The following is a 16,149-nucleotide window of genomic DNA, read 5'->3' as shown; positions in this document are numbered from 1 at the left end:
TTTCGCCTTTCCTCCTGGGAAACTGTCACTTGCTGGTGCTCCCGAGTGTAAATCAGGCGTTGTCAGAGATCTCATACAGGGAATCATCATTGTGACGGAATTTAACTGTTAAAACACCATAACGGCTTGTACTGAAGAATGTATGCAGTCTGTATGTCTTTCACTAAAACGTCCATTTCCTTGCTTGTCTTCACTAAAACGTCCATTTCCTTGCACTTTTGAGTCAGTGTCAGAATTAGAAGATGCAATTGATTTGATCATTACTTAAGAGTATTTCTTTCTCATGTTGACCTACTCGACTAATCGAGACACATTCGCTGTAGTCTGGTTATTTTTACTGTCACTTTCACTTCTGCCAAATCTCCAATCAGTTTAACATGAAAAACCCAGGGTTTACACTGGTACAATATGCGTTGGTTGTACCAACGTTCTCGCTTCAATATCGGTCCCTGTACTCCATTACGATACGCTGATCAGCAGGAAGTTTACCATCACCTCAGGTAATACGTGTTCCAGACTTTCTCAGTCACAGTTACTAGGAGATCCTGGAAATATCAAAGAACTTTAACCACTGACGTCTACAACGGCGTTTTTGGTCCCATTAGTTAATAGACAAGCGCGTGGTTATCGCCGGCAGCAGTGAATCATACCCAGCCTCCACTCCGTTCTAGACAGGCGTCGTTCATCTGTCAGAAATCGTCTGTCCGTCGTTAGACATTGCTCATGCCTTGGAAACAACATGGTAGAAAACCGAAGGATATCCTCTAGCAGGTTGACGGGACTGACAAGAGCTTACTAAATGACAAGCTGTTAGTATCGGACATTTAAAGATTCAGTGATCAAATAAAAGACATAAAATATTAGTTCAAGAATTTTATTCACGTCCTTACAATTTTTTGTAAAAGATGTGTTTGGTCACTGAAGTAAGGTCTGTTCACAGAGTGTAGGATAGCAACCCGAGAACAAGTATCAGTTTTCACAATCCAAGGGAGATATCTCAATTTGGTGTATACACTTCATCATTATGCATTTCGTACATTATTGCATTATGTAGGAAGAGAAACAAGTACATGTGTTACCAGTACCTTTCTTGGTGTTACTAAAAAGACACTTCATAGCATGATAAAGTACAATAAAATTTGTTTGTTAAATTGTCGGTTCATGATGAAAATACAATGCTATTTTACAGTACTACATTGATATATATGTGTTCAATTCCATCACAACAAGGCCTAGCGTAAGGACCTATATTTGTTACATGATTTGCTAATTCACAGAGTGAATTGAGTCATCATATAATTATACACTAGCAATAAAAACAACAAATTCTGACCTGGAATTAAAACTAATCAGGATGATGACGTGATTCATTGGGCTGTTCATTTACAAATGAGTGGTGACTATTAACTAAGGAAAAATTGTAATAGATAATTTTATGAAGAATGAGAGCAAGTGAAAAGCTATTTTCTTCCTAAAATAGAACTATTCACATCCCAAAACTTTTTCCTGGATAATTTTTTCTCTTCATTTACATGGAATTTAAATGGAAAAATATAGAAATGATAATATGTATACCAGAACGCAATGACATCAACATATTTCAATAGTACTGACAAATGATATGGAATTTGACAAGAATATATATACATCAATAAAGTCAATGTTTTTATTAAAGTACAACAAGATGATTGACAATTTCAAAGAAATACATGCACACACATGAATAATGGAGAACAAAAAAGCTTAGTGTAAAATTATCCTTTGTTTAAGCTTCCTCACTGTGACCAAACTTTTTCTGTGATATAAACATTAGCTTCCATTATAATATGACGCTTCAGAATAAAACATTGTGTCAGGTAACAGGTGTACTCTTTGACTGTTATCTTTAGAGCTTCAGTTGAGTGATACAGGAAAAATAAAAAGTTTGGACTAGTTAATAACATCAAATGGATAACAAAAACAAATGTTGTAAAAGTACTCCAGTATTCATGTTAAAATTTTGAACCGATATTTTAGCTTCTTTGGATTTTTATAACTAAAACTAGACCATGTTAGCATGATCATGAAAATAGATGTTACAGTCAGTGCTCATTTAAAACACAGATATAACATTAAATCCTGATCTAAAATACAACAATTCACATGATAAAAAACATAAAATGAAGTGATGTACAATTAACATAACAAATAGGCACCACTGATGATAATTCACGACTCAAAACAACTTTTGTGCAATTTACAGTTTAACAAAAAACTTTTAAACATCATAAAACATTTGTGCATCATCATTATGTAATAGGCAACAGAAGCTTCAAGCATTTAACAATGCAGCGAATAATAAACAACTTACTACCGGACTTGTAGTTTGATCTACTTCTTTACCCATTTCAAACCTAACCCTGATACAACCATACCATTAACATCGACATTCAAGTTTTCTAAAGTTTGTACATAACCTCTTAAGCAGCTGGTGCCAGCAAGGTATCGGAATGAACATGTATTACGATATAAAAAGTCTTCACACTATTTAATCCAGACAGACCACTTCATGATATTGTATTATAAAAGTTTAAAAGTCTTCAGCTTTATACACCAAGAATAACTGATATTATCACAAATAATTTAAGTATTTAGCCAGCTCTTTTTCTGGATACATAAGCCAAAAATCATTGACTGGAAAATGTTTTTCTTTGCTTAAAACGTTTCTATAAACACAATAGTTGCAACACTTCTTAAAGATTATTATTGTTCACTTAACATTTCTGTAATAATTAAGGTTTTGTTAATGCCCCAATAATATCAAATACAATCTGGAGTATTAATGAAAGACAGGAATCTGGAACAGTATCGTACATGAAAGAACTGGCACACAAATTGACACATAGACTTCGAGGTATTGTGTGTCTTTCAGTTTTTTGCTAAGATCTACCTGTTCTGTTATTAATATTTTTTTAATCATTGCCATATTTTGGGTAATCTCTTTGACCCAATCATATTAGAAGTAAGATATATGGAGATCTGTATATGTTTCAGTAAACTTAGTATAATTAACTTATAATCACATTATTTTTCTTGATAAAACATTATTTGATTTATACTCTGAGACAGGAGATTCAACAGATACCATTGATTGTACTGTGGCAGATGTGATATCTTAGTCATATATACAATGGCTATTATACAAAATGAAAATTATATTATTCTTTTTATATACAGAAAACTTGATGTAGTTCATTACTGTGGAAAGAAATAAAAATTCTAAAAATAATAAGATACATGAACTTTAAATACTAATCGAAAGTTAATACAAAATAAAAGGTTTTTAGATCAGGCTATGCAAGAGCTTATATGGAGATCATTTCATTTGTTTTAACTTCTAAAATTCAAAATAACTTTTTCATTAAATTTCATCGGATTAAAAGTGTCGAGTGTATTTCTCTTCACATCTACTAGATAAATAAGCAAACAAGGTACAATATAATGAACACACACACTAAACCACTTACAAACTATCATTCATACCTCTCTCTGTGTACATCAGGACAATTACAAGATATTACATGTTCACAATGGCATTCTATGGCGGGTGAAACGTTAAAACACAAAGTCTTCGTCAGCCATATCTATGGCCCACCTGAATTTCTCCCTCTGGGTTTTATTGTAGATTTTCTCAATAGGAACTTCCCACTTCTTACACCTGTAAATATCAAGGGACATTTTTCAGTCAATGTTTGAAAACAATCGAAGTTTATTTGAAAGATAATTTGGAAAAAATAGTAAAATCTAATTTTTTAGATAAATTCATTTGAAGGTAACTTAAACATTTTCACCGTTATTCTTTTTATTATCTCTTTTTATTAATTTGTTATAAGACTTTATTCCAATATTTTAGTATAGTATGATTTGGTATGACTAATGCATACTCACCAGGCGATGGATATTCTGGGATCCAAATAGTTTAACTTGGAGGTGCCCAAGGCGATCTCTTTATTCTCATCCTGTAAAATAAATGTACAAAGTTAATCATTCTGTCCTTATATATCCCTGGCTGTTAATAGGACGTTGATTAATCAAACAAACAAACCTTTCAGAAATTGATGAAACAGAGTCTTTAGACAGAAGGTTATATAACACACTTGGAGAATTTATTTTTCTTACTTTTTTAGTAAGTTTTATTTGATAAAACAGTAACATTCCCAAAGTTAGGTAAGAAACATCATTTTGTATACAACACAACTGCACCAAAGACATATTTGTCAAAATGAGTGTAGGCAAACATAAGGGGACATAACTCTTACTATTTGTGCTCATGACACAAACTGAATATTGAAAATATTACTTATTTTGATTGTCAATTTAGTTTTTTGCTCTTCTTGTTACAATCAATTCTGTAATAATTAAGAGGATAATATAGGATTGGTATCAAATATTTTAACAAGTCTATTTCAATTTGTGTATTATTATCAAATTTTAAAAGCAAATATACACTTTGTATACAATTTTCGTTTTATACAACAAGGAGTGCAAAATATTTTATGCATTTTCCATCAAAAAGAGCGACACAGATTATTATACCATATATAAAAAAGTCCTATTTTGACTGAATGACCACGACACATACGGTATGCTTTCCTATGGCAGTTTTGATGTCAAGTGGCTCCCACAAGATAACATGACGTCACTCGATTATCAATGATGTTGACTAATGATGACGTGGTATTGAGAAATAAGTAGTTCACACAAAGTTCACTGTACCAGCCAATCAGAATGCGTACAGAGTTTATACCACGTGTCTATATAATATGCCTGGTACATCTTACATAAATATATAATTAATTTAATTTAATGAGAAGGAAGAATTGAAGTACCTTGTCTGTAGCTTGCACCTGCAATTTGACAAGTTGATCTTCAAGTCGAGCCACTCCTTTCTTCTTCATGTCCATCACTCTGTTAAACAGCCAACATATTGTGTAAAACCAGAGAGACATTTTGTTCACGTATATACATATTGTGTAAAACCAGAGAGACATTTTGTTCACGTATATACATATTGTGTAAAACCAGAGAGACATTTTGTTCACGTATATACATATTGAAAACTATGATTATTTGCCAATCCTGGTCACACATGAGTAGAGCATTATCTGCTTAATTATATTAATATACACTAGGCACTTCCGTTCGTATCAAAATAAAGTACTCATTTCAATACAACGAAAAAACAGGGATTCACTGAAGGAATGCCCCGCCTCCACACTATATATCAGCCCCTTGAATATCTGATACCTAATAACAATATTCAGTGGCAAGTTTTAGTTGTAAGACAAAGTTTTAATCCAATGGATATCTGGTCTAATATAGGAGTGAATATATTATATAAGCAAACAAAGCATTAAATATTATCAGGGGAGATAACTTCTTCCTGTCTATTTCTACCTACTTTTTGTTCTTGTCTGACTTGGCTGCCTTGAAGTTGTTCTTGGCTGTCTTAAGCTGCTTTTTGGCCTCCCGTATGGCATCCTTCTTGGCGTCAATCTAACAACATAAATCAATGACAATGAACCACCATCAAGCAAATGCTAAGATATTCCTCAATAAAGGTTGTATTCTTGTGCATGTTTCTGATAAATAATTCAATACTAAATTTAGAGAGCTAACTTACTTTAAGGTAACTTAACTAACCTGTTTTTCAGTTTCTCCATTTGTTAACCTGAGATTTTGAGTTTATAGTGCTAGCATGTTGAAGCATCAATACTGACCTTGTTTTGCAGGTTCTCCATCTGTTTGCTGAAGTTTTTGGGTACAGCTCTTTGATGGTTACACAGTACAGCTACCGCTCTGTTGGCTCGGTTATAGGACAGTAGCTTAGCTGGAACTGGATCTTCCTCTACAACAGTTAATAAAGCTGTGTTAAAACTACATTGTAAAGGCAATATGGCAACTACAAATGGTGTAAAACAATGACTCATCAAAACAAATTCTAGAAATATCTTATTGTACTAGAAAGTAAAATGATCCAAATGTATAACAAGTGTGTATTGTTCGTTATGAAATTATTGTGATTTTTCCATAAATAAAATAAAATGTTTTTCATCAGCAGATTACAAGTTATTAAGAAAAATGATAGTTATATAAGGCGAATATTTAAAGGTTGAGGTTTTATTCACATTGCAATATGCTTTTTACCTTCTGTCAATCGGTTAAGTTGTTCCTGAAGTGTGCGAGAGGCATTGAAGGTACGGAACACCTTGGCTGTCAGTCCGTCCATCAAGTCATGTAAATGTTTGTTCAGGATGGTTGTCTACAGGAGAAAAATAATTTACAACATGTAGCATTTGTTACCGTCTCCATATAAATACCATTTTGCATATAATTTGTTCAAATTTTAATCAATTGTTAGTTATAGGGTAATATATTTTTTTTAAATGGTATCAGTTAATGTTTACAGAACTATTTCAGGTACAGTAAAACTCACTTGTGTTGATCACGGTTGAATCAAATACATCGAATGAGTCAAATGTTTCAATAGGTCCCGATTTTTTACCTTCTTTATATCAGTATGTAAAGCACGGATGAATCGAACACGGTAGAATCGAATACTGTGGTTGAATTGAATACATTTTGCCGTCCCTTACTTCTAAAATATACAAATTTCCTTTTTTGTGTTGAACATTCCGGCATCACGATGTCTCAGGTAAAAGTCAATGTCTTGATCAGTTTGATTGACTGAACATGACTGATCAACCATAAAAGTGATAACGAACGTCATTGTTCGATCAAAATCTAAAGTCTCTTGTTTACACACACCTGTGCACAGGTATAGGCAAAATACATAGTGTACATTGGTATAATAAAGCATAGCATCTTCAAACCATCATGATTTGCGAGTATGTACATGGCCAACGGTACATAGGAGGAAAAATAAACAATAATCTACGGTAAACACAAGTTTTATATATGAACAAGGTCAATGAAATCTTTATTCATACAAAAATTGATGTAATGATATGAAATTATCTATTTCTTCTAAAAACAATTTGAAAGTAGCATGTACACGATAAACAAACTATGGTTCAATTGCTGCGACCTTCACTTTCTCAATGCAGCAGTAATGGTGCTATCTGTCGAACAATTGTAAAAACAGTCTGTGTACGCTTCAACTTTTCCTGAATTCTTTTTTTCTTAGATGCATTACACACATAACAGTCTCGCGCTGGATGTTTACTTTTGGCTCCAGGTTTTGCAGGTATGTGCTCAGGGAAATGTCTACCAGTGAGCCTCTCTGGTATGTCTCCAGCCTTGCGACCACGACGTGCAGGTTTGGGTGCTCCATTGCCTTCCCCCAGCAAACTCTCTGCTACTGCCAGTATGAATTCTTGGTGATTTTACTTTTTTGACTCCGTGGAAAATTTTGAATACAGAATATAACTATTTACAATGCATAGATTCATCAGGTGAAAAAACCAGTTTTTTTACCATTTTAGAGTTTTACGTAGACATGAGTAATATGATGATACCTGATCTGATAAATCCACGCCGCCCATAAATTGACAGTATCTTTGAATACATTAGGGCTTCAATACAGGTAATTTTGTTGCATGATCGATTAGGGCTGAAACGATTGGTAATTTTTGTATTCGATTATTCGGTCACATGTAATCGATTACTAATCGATTAATCGTTTGAATTGAAGGCAACTATATTGTTTCACTACTGACTACTGAAAACGTCCGACATGTTTTGATAATAACACCTACTGTACAATATGACAGAGGACATGCCTTATATAATATAAGCCTACCAACAAATAAGAATAGATTTATTGACAAAACAAACGTATTTTATCCCAAATAAGCTCTGAATTCCGTTCCTGTATCGTCTTCTAAATCAAGTCTGCTAACCCGCTGTCCTAATCAACCAAATCTGGATCGCCACGGAGCGACATGACCAATTTTTCGTCAATGAACTTTTTTATTTCCGTGATCAAAAAAATAAAACAAATCAACAACTCTTATCTTCAATTAAACTATGAACAAATACATTCTTTTTATATGATAAACACATGCAATAGTAAAGTTTAAATGTTCAAGATTACTGCTCCTTCCGCTCCCGAGCGCCCCGGCGGCGATTAGGCCTCCTTGACGTAACAACATGGAGTCGACCGCTAGTGAAAATTGGCGAACAGCGTGTTGCAAGCTTTCTCATGACATCCACTTTTTCATTGATTAATGACTTTAACTTCCACAGAGACGTAATTTAACAAGTATTTCTCACATCATATATGCTTTGTTGAGTTCAAAACATGTACTGTACAGTACATAAAGAGATAAAACTCCAGTCGGAATGGCTTACTCAGAAATCCATGATCTGTCAACGTGTTTAGTCAGCTTACAATGCACTTGCTATGCATGTTACGATTAACGATTAATAAAATATTTAATCGATTATCAGCGATTAGCTTCATTAATCTAATCGCCTCCGATTATTCGACTAATCGTTTCAGCCCTATGATCGATTTTGTCTAAAACACACACCTGTGGTTCATGTATATTTGTTAGCATGACCACATAGCTTTTGTCATGATAACGGATACACAATAAATTGTCCTTCATTCTAGATACAATTTAACCTTTTTTTAGTTTTGGTCTACTTTTCTTTATAGCCTCTGGAACTCCCTTTCTATTTGATCTCGGTGTTCCACAGGAATAGGTACCATATAATTCAAGCGTGTCAAACAACTCTGGTGATGAGTAGAAATTATCCATGTAACATGGTGACCTTTTTCAAGTAGTCCACATCGAATAATCACCCCCAACACTGTTTTTGTAGTGATAGAAAGATCATCAGCTAAGTCTAAAGCATCACAGAATGTTGTACATGATCTCGCATGATCACCAGTATAGATATCAAAACCCAAACAATAACCTGATGTAGATTCACACAACTGGTAGAACTTTATCCCAAATTTGGTTGGCTTGGCAGGATTATATACACGAAATTTCAATCTTCCTTTCCATGGACAAGTGGCTTCATCAAAACTGAGCTCTTGTCCAGGACTGTATACATCAGGAAATCTATCCATCAGAATGTCTATAAATGGTCTAACTTTGTATAATAAATCGCGTGTCAAACCTGGCGTATCATTGTCAACCAGGTGTAAATTGGAGAGAATGGTGAGATATCTGTCCCTACACATATTCTTCCCAAAAAATGGAGGAGAGAATGGCGAGATATCTGTCCCTACACATATTCTTCCCAAAAAATGGAGTAAGTATGAAGTCATTAGTGCACCAATAGGCGTCGATATCTTGCTTCTGAACCAGTCCCATAGATAAAGTCAAAGAAAAAAACCCTTTCATTTCATCCGTCGTCACGGGACGCCATTTCTTCAACCTACTGTGCTCCTTCAGCTGGCCGGTAGTGAGTTTTTGACCGGCATAATTGTTTGTTTCATGACATATTAAGTCGATTAAAGAATCGTCAAAAAAGAGTTTGAAAAAATCAATAGGGTCATCATTATTCATCTCTACATTTAGGCGACTTTTGCTCGTGAAGGGGGCGACGAATGGGCCTTCATCTTTACCTGGAGCTTGCCAGTCATCGCCAATGTCAGCGGCCGTTTCTATATCATGATCAGGCCGAAAATCTGTCATTGGTAACGTGTTATACCCTTCTATATCTTCTTAATTAAATCCTTCAAAATCGTTGACATCATCCTCAGAATCGGAATCAAAAATATGCATTACAAACTCCAATCCATCATCGCAATAATCAGAATCAGCTGCGTCTGCCATTGTTGTTTACACAGGTAATATTAAATTACTCAACCATGCTATTTAAGGTCAAACTAGTGTATTACTCATGTTATGGCTTATGTGATTGGTTGCTATAATCCTACTGAACCAATCAGTAACGGTCTTTGTAACACCTTTGACTTTAATGTACTTCCGGAATGATTGAAACATGGCACTGTTAAAATACGACTTTAGTCGCGACCAGCACTGACGGCCCATTTTCACCGGCGCGACAAGAGCTTGAAGGGTTAACAGACTCAAAAACCCCTAAAGGGCCCCCAATTGGTTGTATTATCACGTTCAGCATCCATACACATTAGGAAAATAAAATAATAAACATTTATGATGACTTAAGCTTAAACAATAGACAAAATAGAAACTTGCTCAAAAACTTTAACGTTAAATGGGACGCCAACGCTGACGCCGACGCCGACGCCGGGGTGACTACATTAGCTCCCCCTATTTTTCGAATAGGCGAGCTAAAAATTACTGTTTTTCTGGAAAAAATTGCGTGTTCGAACTATCCGGCGGTTCGAATTAACCGGAGGTTTACCGTATTCATTGCCTGTCTTAAACCAATATGTGTGTAAAGGCCAACCTGGAAACAGTTGGTACAGACAGTACAACTTAAATGTCAATGTCTTCGTAAACAGTAAAACACGAATGAGTCGAACCATCGGATAAGTCGAATATTTTGCCTGGTCCAGCTGACTTTGACTTATCCATGTTTTACTGTATGTGCAGCAAACTATTACATTTCCATAAATATTTAGTTTCCAGATTTTTCAAGTCTTTGACTACATTTACATTACTTACATTCAGTCTATCAAACAGGTCATCGCCTGGCTGTTTGTTGTCCATGAACAGCTGAAGATTCTTGAAGACTCTCTTCTCCACTGTCACTCTGTTGTAGTAGCGGATGGAATCTTTACCTAAGAAGTCAAACTCTACCACATTTTCTTGATCTTCATATTTCTCATGGGTCTTGAGATGCTCTACACGCAAAGAACAGCAACCAACTGTGTCTGCAGTTTCTCCTTCTTCTTTCTCATTACCAGCTCTCAAGGCAAGCTATTCAAAGCAAATAAACCAAAACTAAATTTTAAACATAGCCACTGTTAAAAAGGTATTTTTTGAAATCATAACAAGATACTACTTCTTCTTTAAATACTTTCATTCAGAAAGCAAAATTTAGTAAGATTTCACTCAGTCATGATACAGTGCATTAAAATTTTGAATGAAGTTACAAAATAATAGTTAAAGATCAATCAAGTCTTTGTAGAAGTCTTTTTAAAAAATCACAGATTTAAATTTTCTGTCGAAATTGCACTCCATTGATATATATAATATACATTACTAAATCCAGACCCTATTAATTATTGTTTTGCGTCTATTTGCCTTTGATTCTGTGATACTAGATATACTGTATAACTCCTTACCTTATCAATAAAGTACATGGCCACAGCCCTCTGGCGGATCCTCATCTCCTTCGATTTCCAGTCCTCCATGTAATTGTGACGAATCTTGTCAACACATTTGTGAAGTTTCCTTGCAGTCTCGTACTTCTGCCAATCTTTCTCACCCTGTTAGTCAAAGCAAAGTCAAATATTAGTACAGACATTCTTTTATTAGCGATTCCAATATCAAAGTTGCTACCAGAAGTGTCTGAGGTTAAATCCTCTCTCATTATTGTGGTAATATTTATTTTCATGAACTGTAAATAATGAAATTTCAAATTATCTAGTACAATCTGATACATTAAATTACAGTAAACCAACTGTTTGTGGGCAAGACATTACTTAAATCCACAAAATTTATCTCTGTTTACTTGAACAAAATATTGTTTAAATTTAATCTAAATATTGTTCTCCAAATTCTTAATCTTATATAAAAGATCTGTATTCTTCTTAAAATTATATAATATTGTTGAACATCAATGACAATACTAGCCTTGAGTCTTGAAGCTGCATTCAACATGACATACTTGGTCTGGCCTTGTACATTTTCATTCCAGCAGGCTAGCCAAGATACCTGTAAATGACAGAGAACAGGCATACTATACCATACACACAAGGACATCATAGTCAAGGTCGAGATTTTAACAGTAATCTTATCCTAGATGTTTTTATATTGAATGTGTACTTTTAACAGTTTAAATCTAAATCTAATGCAGTTTTGTTATTACTGAAGTTGGTACATTTAGTTACACACTACAATCTTACATACATGCAAGATATCGGTGAACAACATCAATAATATATATACATGTATACAAGATGTAAGAGACTTCATTTCCGGGAAATTTAACACATTTGTTTCCCATTTATCTGTATTACAATTTCAATGTGTTCATATCTTTAACTGATTACCAACAAAGCAGATGCATTATATTAAGAGTAATTCTTTCCAACTTGCACCTTACCTTGTTGTCATGGCGAACTTCTTTCCACTTGTGGCCTTTAGGGGGCTGAGGAACATTGGAGTTCCTGCAATATCATGATTACCAGTGAATTTGTAAAAATTGTTGTAAAATTGAAGGTTGTTCACATTTCCTAAATTTCAAGTACTGGCAACGCTCAAACACTGAACGGTGAACCACTATTATACTCTATCCCATTGATAAAGACAATGTCTACATAATCAACAATCAGTTATTATCTGTAAAGCTTTCATTCGGATGGCAGTAAGTTAACCAATAGGTCTGGATATTGTTGGAACAGATGGCAGTTAGTTAACCAATAGGTCTGGATATTGTTAGAACAGATAGCAGTTAGTTTACCAATAGGTCTGGATATTGTTAGAACAGATAGCAGTTAGTTTACCAATAGGTCTGGATATTGTTAGAACAGATAGCAGTTAGTTTACCAATAGGTCTGGATATTGTTAGAACAGATAGCAGTTAGTTAACCAATAGGTCTGGATATTGTTGGAACAGATGGCAGTAAGTTAACCAATAGGTCTGGATATGTTGGAACAGATGGCAGTAAGTTAACCAATAGGTCTGGATATTGTTGGAACAGATGCAGTAAGTAACCAATAGGTCTGGATATTGTTGGAACAGATAGCAGTAAGTTAACCAATAGGTCTGGATATTGTTGGAACAGATGGCAGTAAGTTAACCAATAGGTCTGGATATTGTTGGAACAGATGGCAGTAAGTTAACCAATAGGTCTGGATATTGTTGGAACAGATAGCAGTAAGTTAACCAATAGGTCTGGATATTGTTGGAACAGATAGCAGTAAGTTAACCAATAGGTCTGGATATTGTTGGAACAGATGGCAGTAAGTTAACCAATAGGTCTGGATATTGTTGGAACAGATAGCAGTTAGTTTACCAATAGGTCTGGATATTGTTGGAACAGATAGCAGTAAGTTAACCAATAGGTCTGGATATTGTTGGAACAGATGGCAGTAAGTTAACCAATAGGTCTGGATATTGTTGGAACAGATAGCAGTAAGTTAACCAATAGGTCTGGATATTGTTGGAACAGATAGCAGTAAGTTAACCAATAGGTCTGGATATTGTTGGAACAGATAGCAGTAAGTTAACCAATAGGTCTGGATATTGTTGGAACAGATAGCAGTTAGTTAACCAATAGGTCTGGATATTGTTGGAACAGATAGCAGTAAGTTAACCAATAGGTCTGGATATTGTTGGAACAGATGGCAGTAAGTTAACCAATAGGTCTGGATATTGTTGGAACAGATAGCAGTTAGTTTACCAATAGGTCTGGATATTGTTGGAACAGATAGCAGTAAGTTAACCAATAGGTCTGGATATTGTTGGAACAGATAGCAGTAAGTTAACCAATAGGTCTGGATATTGTTGGAACAGATGGCAGTTAGTTTACCAATAGGTCTGGATATTGTTGGAACAGATAGCAGTAAGTTAACCAATAGGTCTGGATATTGTTGGAACAGATAGCAGTAAGTTAACCAATAGGTCTGGATATTGTTGGAACAGATAGCAGTAAGTTAACCAATAGGTCTGGATATTGTTGGAACAGATAGCAGTAAGTTAACCAATAGGTCTGGATATTGTTGGAACAGATGGCAGTTAGTTTACCAATAGGTCTGGATATTGTTGGAACAGATAGCAGTAAGTTTACCAATAGGTCTGGATATTGTTGGAACAGATAGCAGTAAGTTAACCAATAGGTCTGGATATTGTTGGAACAGATAGCAGTAAGTTAACCAATAGGTCTGGATATTGTTAGAACAGATAGCAGTAAGTTAACCAATAGGTCTGGATATTGTTGGAACAGATGGCAGTAAGTTAACCAATAGGTCTGGATATTGTTGGAACAGATAGCAGTAAGTTAACCAATAGGTCTGGATATTGTTGGAACAGATGGCAGTAAGTTAACCAATAGGTCTGGATATTGTTGGAACAGATAGCAGTAAGTTAACCAATAGGTCTGAATATTGTTGGAACAGATAGCAGTAAGTTAACCAATAGGTCTGGATATTGTTGGAACAGATAGCAGTAAGTTAACCAATAGGTCTGGATATTGTTGGAACAGATAGCAGTAAGTTAACCAATAGGTCTGGATATTGTTGGAACAGATAGCAGTAAGTTAACCAATAGGTCTGAATATTGTTGGAACAGATAGCAGTAAGTTAACCAATAGGTCTGGATATTGTTGGAACAGATAGCAGTAAGTTTACCAATAGGTCTGGATATTGTTGGAACAGATAGCAGTAAGTTAACCAATAGGTCTGGATATTGTTGGAACAGATAGCAGTAAGTTAACCAATAGGTCTGGATATAGGTCTGGATATTGTTGGAACAGATGGCAGTAAGTTAACCAATAGGTCTGGATATTGTTGGAACAGATAGCAGTAAGTTAACCATTAGGTCTGGATATTGTTGGAACAGATAGCAGTAAGTTAACCAATAGGTCTGGATATTGTTGGAACAGCCAATAAAATGCAAAATGTGTAGTGTTTCTAGATTTCTAACCTAAATCCAATGGAAATCAAGATAGTAATCTACTCTTAAGCAACACGGGCATTAAACGCTTAAAAACAATGGATGTTTTAATTGTCAATTGCAACATTTTATAGAAATTTTATTAAGTCAATCTATATATAACAAATTGAACCTAGGTAGAAACAATCTATTTAATCATGTAAACAACAAAGTCTACATAAACCATGACCTACTTGGCACAGTTGATAATGACATCTTCAGGCATGGTCCTGCGCTTCAGCATGCCCTGTTTGGGATGGTCACCACGTCCTCGAAACAGACCTGGAGGTTCAATACGGAAGTTTCCAATCTTTTCCTTGTGGCCATCCATGGTACAAAAGCCATACTCTTCTTGTATCTCTGCATTTTTGTTTTTGATTACCTGGAAAAATGCCAGAGATTTAGATTATGCCACTATCAATTATGTTGTTAAAAGTAGACAAAATGTTAAAATCTGTTAATTGTATAATTTGAAAAGCATGATTAAAATTAAATTAGACAACTTAAATGTAAAAGTCTTACTATGAAAGACAGCTTTAGTGAACTTTAAGTAAATTTTATGAACACCCATCTTACCAGCTTTTCCTCCTTTGTCATGGCTTTCCTCTCTTCTGTCTTCATTTTGAAGTATTTGTCCATTTCTGTAAAGTTACACTTTGATAAATCCTTAATCACCTCTTTTTCCTCGGACGTCATCATCTAGGAACAGAAAAGTGCCATGTTCATCCTAATGCAAATGTAACCAATCTTATTTCTAAATAAAGAATTTTGTTGATTGGATCGATCTTTCACAAGAAGTGTTGATGTATTAATTTTAACTTGCACCAAATGATTTGAAGTTACCAAAATTCAACACTAAGGCCATGGCCTCTTCTGTAAGGCATTTTGGGGCCTCATTTGCAATTGAAAATGACCAATTGGTAGCTAAATTTCCCAATTGATATTTCAGATCTCTGGTTTATGTGTAGTTATGATAAAACATTACTTAAGGTCCTGAATGCCTTACCTTCCTCCAGTCCTTCAAGAAATTTTTGTTGAAGACATCCCTTGTTGTGTAGTCATGGTCCAACATTCTAGCATAAAAAGTTGCCACTTCTTCAGCCTCAGGGCTCAATTTCATTACTTTACCTGTGAACAACAATGATTTATAGCAATGAAATTACATTTGATTTTGCATATAAACAAGAGGGTCACCCCAACCATTTGTACAATTTTGAATCCCCACCCTATAAGGATGCTATCATTGCTTTATGAGTGCAGTACCATGCCTAGTATCAGAGAAGTCATTTATAGCCAAATAGACTATTTTTGGCGCTGCCTCTTAGGCCCCTGGGGGGTCATCCCGACCATTTGTACAATTTTCAGTCAGTACTGCATAGGGAT

At 34.9% G+C, this 16,149-nt stretch overlaps 1 protein-coding gene across 3 annotated transcripts in view; it reads right to left on the bottom strand.

Moving 5' to 3' along the window:
* Window positions 1–858: 858 nt before the first annotated feature.
* LOC138315973 (DNA topoisomerase I, mitochondrial-like) overlaps window positions 859–16,149 on the bottom strand; it is a 44,225-nt gene continuing 28,934 nt past the window's right edge. For all 3 annotated transcript variants that reach the window (XM_069257411.1, XM_069257412.1, XM_069257413.1), the window contains 13 exons: window positions 15,773–15,894; window positions 15,343–15,465; window positions 14,961–15,148; window positions 12,217–12,280; window positions 11,745–11,825; window positions 11,234–11,377; window positions 10,611–10,865; window positions 6,187–6,301; window positions 5,760–5,887; window positions 5,441–5,535; window positions 4,869–4,947; window positions 3,928–3,998; window positions 859–3,697 (listed from right to left, as the gene is read on the bottom strand). In XM_069257411.1, coding sequence (XP_069113512.1) covers window positions 3,595–3,697; window positions 3,928–3,998; window positions 4,869–4,947; window positions 5,441–5,535; window positions 5,760–5,887; window positions 6,187–6,301; window positions 10,611–10,865; window positions 11,234–11,377; window positions 11,745–11,825; window positions 12,217–12,280; window positions 14,961–15,148; window positions 15,343–15,465; window positions 15,773–15,894 — 1,568 coding nt within the window. In that variant the 3' untranslated portion in view covers window positions 859–3,594. The remainder of the gene's footprint in view (window positions 3,698–3,927; window positions 3,999–4,868; window positions 4,948–5,440; window positions 5,536–5,759; window positions 5,888–6,186; window positions 6,302–10,610; window positions 10,866–11,233; window positions 11,378–11,744; window positions 11,826–12,216; window positions 12,281–14,960; window positions 15,149–15,342; window positions 15,466–15,772; window positions 15,895–16,149) is intronic.

This window comes from Argopecten irradians, chromosome 2 (genome assembly GCF_041381155.1).
Source record: "Argopecten irradians isolate NY chromosome 2, Ai_NY, whole genome shotgun sequence".
Classification (NCBI taxonomy): Eukaryota; Metazoa; Mollusca; class Bivalvia; order Pectinida; family Pectinidae; genus Argopecten; species Argopecten irradians.
This window is presented reverse-complemented; position numbering and strand designations above follow the sequence as displayed.